Genomic DNA, 10967 nt, shown 5'->3' with positions numbered 1-10967 from the left:
TGCAGTCAATTGGCCTGGAGATCATTTCCTCCCAGGGATACCAACAGCAATCAAGGCTTAACTACAACAAAACTGTACACCCAGCCCACAAAGGGGTGCACCAAGAGTGTCTACCTCAGGTGATTGGGGAGGCTGAGCCACTGGGCCCAATAGGACACCTACCACACAAAGCCACTCTATCAACACAGGGAAGCAGCCAAAATGCAGAGACAAAGAAACATGCCACAAATGAAAGAAATGAAGGAAAGCAAATTACGGGACTTAGAGCACAAAACCACAGTTATAAGGTTATGCAAGAATCTTCTACAAACCTCCGAGGAACTTAGTCAGACCTTCAAGGATCTTAATGAGAATGCCAAAAAAAAAAAAATGGAATAGAACCAGTCAAAAATAAAGCATACACTGACTGAAATAAAGAATAATATACAGAGATCCAACAGAAGACTAGAGGATCCCAAGAATCAAGTCAAAGATTTGAAATACAAGGAAGCAAAAAACACCCATCCGGAAAAGCAAAAAAAAACAACAACAACAAAAAAAAACAATCCAAAAATATGAAGATAGTGTAAGGAGCCTCTGGCACAATTTCAAACGTACCAACATCTGAATTATGGGGGTGCCAGAAGAAGAGGGAGAGCAAGATACTTAAATCCTATTAGAAGAAATGATGACAGAAAAATTCCCGTACCTGATGAAAGAAATAGACTTACAAGTCCAGGAAGCGAACAGAACTCCCAAAAAGAGGAATCCAAAGAGGACCACACCAAGACACATCATAATTAAAATGCCAAGGGCAAAAGACATACAGAGAATCTTAAAAGCAGCAAGAGAAAAACAGTTAGCTACCTTACAAGGGAGCACCCATACGACTGTCAGCTGATTTCGCAACAGAAACCATGCAGGCCAGAAGGGAGTGGCAAGAAATATTCAAAGTGATGAATACCAAGAATCTACAACCAAGATTACTCTACCAAGCAAAGCTATCATGTAGAGTTGAAGATCAGATAAAGAGCTTCACAGACAAGAAAAAGCTAAAGGAGTTCATCACCACCAAACCAGGATTATGTGAAATGCTAAAGGGTATTCTTTAAGAAGAGGAAGAAGAAAAAGGTAAAGATACAAATTATGAACAACAAAGGGACAACAAATACATATTTATCAACAAGTGAATCTAAAAATTAAGTCAATAAAAAAATCTGATGAACAGAATAAACTGGTGAATATAATAAAAGCAGGGGCATAGAAAGGGAGTGGACTGACAATTCTCAGGGGGAAGGGGGTATGAAGGGTGCGGGAAGAAACTGGACAAAAATCTTACACCTATGGATGAGGACAGTGGCAGGGGGTAAGGGCATGGGGTGGGATGGGAACCAGGTGGAGGGGAGCTATGGGGAAAAAAAAGAGGAATATCTGAAATAATCTGAACAATGAATATTTTTATATAAAAAAGGAAAGCATCCAAGGCAAGGTTGATTTGGGCTACCCAGAGTGGGTGTACGGATGGCCCAAATTTTGGAAACACTGGCAAAGAAGATCTTTAAAGGAGTTTTAGTAGCTGAATTGTGGGCATTTTTTTTAGCATATATTTTGTTTAATAAGAAGAACGCAAGTCAGGTTTATTACAAATCCATCAAATATTCTAGAATGTATGGAGTCAGACAGCAAGATCAAGAAAAATGATTGAACAACAAAAGTTAGGAATTTGGTCACTGGTACAGGTGTACCCTATTGCATAGTATCAGCCATGATTAAAATTCCAAAGTTGACATTGATAGATTTTGGAATATGTAAGGCAAAACGTAAATTCCAATTAAGCCAGAGGTTTTGTTCTTTGGACTACCTGTGAAGAAATTATGGAAGGTATATTGATCATGTTATAAATAAAGTTTTGCTTATACTTTAAAAAGGAACACCCAAGAGTAGCACCCAGGGAGACAGAAAACCCCAACAGAAAAGAGAACAGCAAAGGCCTGGGTATTTAGGGGAGTTTAATGTCCAGACAGAAGCTGCACCCATGGAGCCCTCAGATGAAGGTGGGCATGCTCTCGTACAGCCGAGTGCAAAGTACGGCCCGCGGGCTGGATCCGGCCCGTTCGGCTGTTCTATCCGGCCCACGGAGCCGAAAGAGCGGAGGGTTCTCTTGCTCTCCCCTCCGATCCTTCACCAGCAGCAGTGTTAACATGTAATAGTTCACACAAACACTCCATCCATGCTTTGGTTCCGGCCCCCCGGTCCAGTTTAAGAACCCACTGTGGCCCTCGAGTCAAAAAGTTTGCCCACCCCTGCTCTAGTATGTGGCTCACATAGGAAGAGAAGCTAGGGATGAAGATGCCCTGAAGAGGAAAGGAATGTGTTTCCAAAGTCAATATGTACTAGTACACGCTGAGGAAGCAGTAACGGTGGGAATTTTCTCCACCCCCATGAGGAGAGGACAAGACAAGGATCACCTCCTCCTGACCTTCATCAAATGAAAACAAGCTTGAGAAAGCTTGGCTCCTGTCTTCTTCAGTCAGCTGGACCCCAGAACCACTGCCTGACTCATGCAAATGAAATCGGGAATCGGGGGCTGAAAATGCCTGGCCGGACCACACAATAAGGCTGGACTGAATAAATAGGACCTGCACTTCCACCACATGCAGAGAGGGACTGTGATGGCCATAGTCCACATGAGAGCCCTGCAAAACCAAGTGTCCTCCGTTGTCTGATAAGGAAAGCACAAAGGCAGAGCACCCAGAGAAGCAATGACCCTGACACAAGTGTGGCTCAAGGAGACTAGGAGGTGAGGGGGAGTTCGGTGGCCAGTTAGAAGAAAGGCACCCGATGAGACCGGAGCCAGCAGTCTGTGGTCTCTTTAGGAAGTTCAAAATGGACCCATAAGGGCATGGGCTCGGGATTTCCTCTGTTCCCATTACACATTTAATGACCCTGCCAGGGTGTGTTCTTCTCCACGTGCACTTTTCTCCCTGGAACCACATCTGGAGTGGTGGTCAAGTGGAGGAAGGACATGACAAGAGAAAAGGCAAAAAGAAGTACTCCATTCAACCCATACACAGACACACACACCACTAGCAAGACTACAAAATCCATGAAGGGGCCAGTTTCCACTAGACAGAAATTTCCCAGTATTTAGAAGTGTAGGGTTTTGACTGGTACAGGACACTAGGCTACTAACTGCTTCAAAGGGACCACAAGATGACTGGGTATTTAAGAGGGAAAATTTGGCTAAGAGACCTTTTGGAGATTTCCTGCCAGACCAGGGAAGAGTAAATCCCAAAGGCAGCTTTCATGCATAAGTAGAAAGAGACTATGGTTACTTTCTTTTATGCTCACCAAAAGACGCTCAATGAGCCCTAGCCTGTATGGCTCAGTGGATTGAGCACTGGCTCACAGGCTGAAGTGTTCTGCGTTTGATGCTGATCAAGGGCACGTACTCAGTTGCAGGCTTGGTCCCCGGCCCTGGTCGGCGCACACACGAGAGGCGACCAATCGATGTGTCTCTCTCACAGATGTTTCTCTCTGTCTCTCCCCTGCTCCGTTGCCTTTCTCTAAAGTCAATGGGAAAATATCCTCACGTGAGCATTAATAAACAAACAAGAAAACAAAACAAAAGGATACTCAATGAATGGTTGTTAAAGACCTACTCTGCAAGAAAGCCTATCTTTTGGAAAAGTTTCTGCTTTTCCTCCAACAAATGTAATACAACAGTATCAGAAAAGTTACCCGGCCGGTTTGGCTCAGGGGATGTAGCATCAGCCTGCAGACTGAAGGGTCCCGGGTTCGATTCTGGTCAAGGGCACATGCCGGGTTTGCGGGCTTAATCCCCAATAGAGGGTGTGCAGAAGGCAGCCACTCAATGATTCTCTCTTATTGTTGATGTTTCTACCTCTCTCTCCCTCTTTCTTCCTCCCTGATATCAATAAAAGTATGTTGTTGTTGTTGTTAAAAAAAGCTACAACATTCTTAGACAGGGCTGTGCAAATGTGCAAAGGTCACTGTGGGAGAGTCGGGGTGGGAGGACTTTGTGCACAGTGGCAGGAGCAGGCAGTGGTGGCAGCAACAGCCAGAAACCAGGTAGAGGCAGAGGGGACTTGTCCACTGGTAGCCATGGACAGGCACGCGAAGGCAAAATGGAGCCTCAAACCGGGAGGACCCTGCCGCCTTGGTCCAGCCACCAGCCACAGGCTACTCTCTGATAGCAGCAGCTGCACTGCGACCCACATTCCTCCACCTCCCCTGCCTATACAACCTCCTACACCAGGGGTGGGCAAACTTTTTGACTCGAAGGCCACAATGGGTTCTTAAACTGGACCGGAGGGCCGGAACAAAAGCATGGATGGAGTGTTTGTGTGAACTAATATAAATTCAAAGTAAACATCATTACATAAAAGGGTAAGGTCTTTTTTTTTTTTTTTTTTAGTTTTATTCATTCCAAACGGGTCTTATCCGGACCTAGGGCCGTAGTTTGCCCACGACTGTCCTACACTCTTCCTCCTCTGGTCTCTAGGCCAGGCCCTGTGCCTGCCGCCATGGCAGACGCATCTGACATCAGAGAAATCTAGCCCAGAGATTTCCTATGGCCTAGGTTGGTACCATCTCCTCCCCCTGCAGCCCCAGTGGCTGCCTGTACCCAGTGCCACTCTGGGCCTCGTGTCTCTCCTGTGATAATACTGACACAGCCAGCAAGTTAGAATGGAACAAACTGAAGACCTGATGAGAGAAAGGGAAAGTTGCTGGAGCAAAACAATGGATTTCCCTTTCTCTTTCAGGCAAGGGATCATGGGAAACACCATTCAGCAACCTCCTCAACTCATTGGCTCCACCAACATCTGTCAGAAAGATGCCTTTGATGACAACAGTGACAACAGAAGATCTTCCTCCACTCACAAATGGCTTTCCACCAAAATCGGCATGTATGAAACTCAAACCAAATACCAGTCTTCTAAGCAGTAACCCAATGCATCAGCCAATGGCTTGGGTGCAATTAGAAACTTTAGCCCCGCTATTACCATTCAGAAATCCCAAACACAAGACCACATGAACTTCTGGAAAAACCTTCTCCTCCACAGCTACCACCTCCTCCTTCAGTACTACAAACTGTGATTCCAAAGCAGATTGGCTCACCTGAAATTAAACGGAAAATAACCAAAACTCACCAGGATGGCAGGGAATTGTTTGAGTCTTCCCTCCACGGATACCTTTTCAATTAAGTACAGGCAAGTGAGCACACACAGTCAAACCATGAGCGCAGAAAAGCAGAGGGAAAGCAACAAGCATGACTCTTCTATATTAGAAGAGCACAACTCACGCAAAATCCCCAAATTGGAAACCGAGGAACAATCAAAGGGTTGCTTCTGGGGGGAAAAAACAACAAACACACAAGAGAAGATCCAGCCGGACCGGTTTGGGTCAGTGGATAGAGCGTCAGCCTGCGGTCTAAGGAGTCCCGGGTTCGATTCAGGTCAAGGGCATGTACCATGGTTGCGGGCACATCCTCAGTGGGGAGTGTGCAGGAGGCACCTGGTCGATGTTTCTCTCTCATCAATGTTTCTAACTCTCTATCCCTCTCCCTTCCTCTCTGTAAAAAATCTATAAAATATTTTTTTTTAAAAAAAAGGAGAAGATCCAGTACTAAAAGAGGAAACCTTGGTTTAACCAATATTACCTTCTGTTCCAACAACAGAAGTGCCTGCTGGACAGGGAGCCCCTGCTACCTGTACAGGCACTCCCATGCCAGGAGCGGCTCTGGTGCGGAGCCCATGACATTCTGAAGGGAGGAGCAGCGGAGGCCAGGAGTGCAGCCACACCAACACCCACACTGGCCTGAGACAACACGCCAAACCCGAACAGTGAGCCATGTGCCAGCAGTAACTGGCAAAGGACCCCTGCAGCACCCCTGCAGTGAGTGGCGCACTGCCTCACCACGGGCTCCCAGGTGACTGCAGTGAGCACACACCAGAGAGACCACCTCCCTGTCCTGGTTCCAGGATCCAGCGCTCCAGGACTCCAGGCTGTGAGTTCAAGCCAGGGGCGCGCCTGCCCAAGACCCAGGACAGGCTGAAAGTGAGACCCAGGGGCAGCCAGCATGGTGCCCTGCCCTGGCCCCAGGACCACACGGAGGTGTGAGCCAGAGGTACCAAGCACCACGCCCAGGCCCCAGGACTGTGCTGCCAGTGCGTGCCAGAGGGACATAGGGTGCCACCCTCCCACAGGCGCCGGGGCTGCACTGTGAATTGCATGCCAGAGCGCTCTGGAATCTCACAGGGAGTCGTACACCAGAGAAACTATGCATGTGCCCCTACCCACCACAAACATCTGCAGCAGACAACTGAGGGACCAATCCATGGGGGAAGGGAGTACAACTCAGAGCAAAGACAATAAAGGTGTCAGACTCAAGGCAAACCCAGCCTCTGGGCTAAGGAGTCCTGGATCATTGGACCGCTGGGGGCTTCAACTTCACAGACCTCAAGCAGGTTGCCCAGGGCCACAACGAGACAGCAACTCACATTACATACAAACAAACACAAAGGCATTGCGGAAATGTAGCAGGACACAAAATTCACACCCAGAAATCTATGGCATTTTTACACACCAATAATGAACTCACAAAAAGAGAAACTAAAAACGAAATCCCATTTAGCAGTGCAACACAACAATTAAGATACCTAGGAATAAACTTAACTAAGGAGGTAAAAGACCTGTACTCAGAAAACTATAAGATGTTGGAAAAAACAGGTAGAGGAAGATATATACAAGTGGAAGAATATACAGTGTTCATGGATTCGTAGAATCAACATCATTAAAATGTCCATACTACCCAAAGCAATCTATAGATTCAATGCAATCCTCATTCAAATACCAACGGCATATTGCACAGACCTAGAACTAACTCTCGAACATTTTATATAAAATTAAAAGGGACCCCCGAATAGCCACAGCCATCCTGATAGAAGAACAAAGTTTGAGGGATCACAATACCAGATAGCAAGTTATATCACAAAGCCACTGTTCTCAAAACAGCCTGGTACTGGCAAAGAAAAACAGACAAAACACCAATGGAACAGAACAGAGAACCCAAAAATTGACCCAAGCTATCATGCTCAATTAATATTTGATAAAAGAGGCAGGAGAATACAATGGAGTCAAGACAGTCTCTTCAATAAATGGTGCTGGAAGATAAACAATCCAATCAAAAAATGGGCATAGGACCTAAATAGACACCTTTCAAAAGAGGACATCCAGAAAGCCAAGAGACATATGAAAACATGCTCAAAGTCACTAATCATCCGAGAGATGCAAATCAAAACAGCAATGAGGTACCATCTCACACCTGTCAGACTGGCTATCATCAACAAATCAACAAATGACAAGTGCTGGAGAGGATGTGGAGAAAAAGGAACACTTGTGCACTGCTGGTGGGAATGCAGACTGGTGCAGCCACTATGGAAGACAGTATGGAGTTTCCTCAAAAAACTACAAATGGAACTCCCATTTGACCCTGTAATCCCACTTCTAGGAATATATCTCAGGAAACCAGAAACACCAATCAGAAAGGATATATGCACCCCTATGTTCATAGCAGCACAATTCACCATAGCTAAGATCTGGAAACAGCCTAAGTACCCATCTGTAGATGAATGGATTAGAAAACTGTGGTACATCTACAGGATGGAATACTATGCTGCTATAAAAAAGAAGGAACTCTTACCATTTGCAACAGCATGGATGGAACTGGAGAGCATTATGCTAAGTGAAATAAGCCAGTCGTTGAAGGAAAAATACCACATGATCTCACTCATTTCTGGATAATACAGACCATTATAAACTTATGAACAAAAATAGATACAGAGGCAGAGCTGCCTCCAACAGACTGTCAAACTACAGCAGGAAGGCCGGGGAGGGTGGGAGGGCAGGAGGGGGGCGGGTAAGAGATCAACCAAAGGACTTGCATGCATGCATATAAGCATAACCAATGGACATAAGACACTGGGGGGTAGGGGAGGCCAGGGGATTGTCAAGGGCAGGGGGGAAAAAAGGAGACATATGTAATACTCTTTGTACTACTTTAAGCAATAAAAAAAAAAAGAACTCGTTGTGAATCAGAGAAATCCACTGTGGTTGTGCCAAAGAAGAAGACAAAAAGGGAGCAGGTTCAGACAGTTCCTCAGGCTCCAATGAAGACTGGATTACACAAAGGGTCAGTGCACAGGGGAGTGCAGGACTCTGTCAGATTCAAGGACAGTGCTGTCTCTGCAGCAACTAAGGAAACTGGACTGAGATTCTTATCCAATTCCATCCCAGAAATTCCAAACTTGTCATCTCCTCCCAAGCATTCTTTGCTGGCAGCTCTATAAACAGTTTCTTGGTTTCCAATTTTGATTTTGCCAGCCATCATTATTGACATTTTCCTGGATTGTTTCTTTGTCAAAACTCTGAACAATTGGTTCAAAGGATTGTTTTTTGTCTCAGCTGGATAGGTACAGCTTAAATCATGGAGCCAGCCTAAAACCACTCTTTACCTTATGTTGATCAATTTCAACATGGACTATCTTTGTTTTTAAATAAAGTATCAGTAATGCACATCAGCAGAGTTTTGCCAAACTGTATGCATTACAATAATTAAAAGCTTTTGTTTTTAACGTTAGTGTAGTTATGATGGAGCACAGCATAGCAGCTGTCTTTGACAGGCTGTGGTTTTTCTGTCAAAAATTAAAAAGGAACCGCATCTATGAAGCAAGACATGGTAACATCCCACATCACAGCTATGATGCTCAAAGAGAGCATCCAATTTCAGCCTACAGGAAATCACCTGTGTATTCCCAATGGAGCACTGTGACCTTAGCAGCCTCCATGAGGAAGGAGTTCAAAATTCCATGGATCATTCTGTCAAAAGTGTCTGAGAGCTCAAAAGCTTGGGCCAGGGACCAACATGAAGACAATCCACTCCAAAGCGCCTCCACTGCCATGTGTGCAAACTGAGGCTCGGGCTTCCTGGCGTGGCCAGAAGCCCATAGAGCCTGGAGGCCTGGCATGCTGCTTTACAAACGGCAAAAGGGATACAACTGTGAGAAACTAGTGTTCACCAAAATGAAGCGCTGCCTACACTGCCAGCCAGATGGACTAGTCACTAGATGCATGAAGTTGCAGTGAAATCAGTAACCAGAAAACACTAAGACTTGTTAAGGGGCCTTTACAAAACAGGCTTCCTGGGAGAACCCAGTAGGCTAACCGCCCAAGACTTGAAAGTGAAGAAACAAAATCACACCAGAAATAATTCAATGTGGAAATTTTCTGAGAACAACCAAGAGAGTTCTGGTCCAGACATATCTGACAGCAGTCAAATATGTGGGGGGTCTCTATGCACTCCAACAACTCCGGTGAGGATGAAAGGAAAACTAGCTTCCCTCACTTTTCCCCAGCACCACTTTCCAATATTCTCTCCTATACCCTCTTTTCTCTCTTTCTCTGGCACCTTCCCCGTTTCCCCACTTCTCTCCTATTCGCACTCATTATGCAAAGGGATATCTAGAAGAATGGAGTGCTTCTCTGGGTCAGGTAAGAGCCCCCAGGTCTACAAGAGGCCTTTCTTAAGGGTACCTGCACATGGCGTCCTAATGGAATCTATTTTCCCAATTTCATCTTACATATGTATGTTTTCCTAAAATATATACACCTACAAAGAAACCTGAGCCTTAATTAGGTGTTCCTCCCTCCCTTTTTATAACCAACTTCTATTACAAACTATAAAACCCTTCACATGAAAAACAGTTCTCTTTGCAACCACGTGTTACACATCAGTTTCTTCAGTGTGACACCAAAAGCACAAGCAACCAATGGAAAAGTACTTTAACTGAAAAGTCATCACAATTTAACAACTTTTGTGTCAAAGGGGAGTGAGTATCTACAAAGTAAAAAGACAATCCACAAAGTGGGAAAATATATTTGCAAATTATATATCTAATAAGGTTGTAGTATCCATAATATACAAAGAACTCTTAAAACTCCACAATCAAAACACAACCATATTAGCCCGAGCTGGTATGGTTCAGTTGGATATTGTCCCATACACTAAAGCAGGGGTCCTCAAACTTTTTAAACAGGGGGCCAGTTCACTGTCCCTCAGACCGTTGGAGGGTCGGACTATAGTTTAAAAAACACTATGAACAAATTCCTATGCAAACTGCACATATATTATTTTGAAGTAAAAAAAAAAAACAGGAACAAATACAGTATTTGTATTTGCATGTGGCCCACGGGCCGTAGTTTGAGGACCCCTGGTCTAAAGGCTTGCTGGTTCAATTCCCAGTCAGGGCACATGCCTGGTTGCAGACTGATCCCCGGTAGTGGGAATGCAGGAGGCAGCCGATTGATGTTTCTCTCACTCCCTCTCCCTTCCTCTATCTAAAAATCAATTAAAGATCTTTTTTAAAAAAGACAACCAGCCCTAACCGGTTTGGCTCAGTGGATAGAGCCTCGGCCTGTGGACTGACGGGTCCCAGGTTCAATTCTGGTCAAGGGCATGTACCTTGGTTGCAGGCACATCCCCAGTAGGGGGTGTGGAGGAGGCAGCTGGTCGATGTTTCTCTCTCATCATTGTTTCTAACTCTCTATCCCTTTCCGTTCCTCTCTGTAAAAAATCAATAAAATATTTATATTTTTTTAAAAAAGACAACCAAATTATACAATGGAAAGCATGAACAGATAGTTCTCCCAAGAAGATACACAAATGGCCAAAATGCACATGGAAAAGATGCTCAAAAAAGCTAAACATCATTGTCATAAGACACATGCAAATCAAAACCACAATGAGATTTCAATTCATAACTACAAGGATGGCTATATCAAAAAGTCATTAACAACTGTTGCAGAGGATTTGGAGAAATCAGAACCCTTGTACATTACCAGAATGCAATGGTGCAGTTGCTGTGGAAAACACTTTGACAAGTCCCCAAACGTCAAGCATAGTTACC

General features: G+C 44.8%; 1 protein-coding gene and 1 pseudogene across 1 annotated transcript; both read left to right on the top strand.

The window, feature by feature from the left end:
- Positions 1-1472: 1472 nt before the first annotated feature.
- Positions 1473-1706, top strand: LOC132223360 (protein CEBPZOS-like). Its single transcript, XM_059678605.1, has one exon. It carries the CDS (start codon positions 1501-1503, stop codon positions 1678-1680), a length of 180 nt encoding a protein of 59 aa, XP_059534588.1. The 5' UTR covers positions 1473-1500; the 3' UTR covers positions 1681-1706.
- Positions 1707-4743: 3037 nt separating this feature from the next.
- LOC132223718 (histone-lysine N-methyltransferase NSD3-like) lies at positions 4744-5276 on the top strand (annotated as a pseudogene).
- Positions 5277-10967: the final 5691 nt, after the last annotated feature.

Source organism: Myotis daubentonii, chromosome X (genome assembly GCF_963259705.1).
Source record: "Myotis daubentonii chromosome X, mMyoDau2.1, whole genome shotgun sequence".
Taxonomy (NCBI): Eukaryota; Metazoa; Chordata; class Mammalia; order Chiroptera; family Vespertilionidae; genus Myotis; species Myotis daubentonii.
The sequence above is the reverse complement of the archived record's forward strand: the minus strand, read 5'-3'. Positions and strand labels throughout refer to the sequence as shown.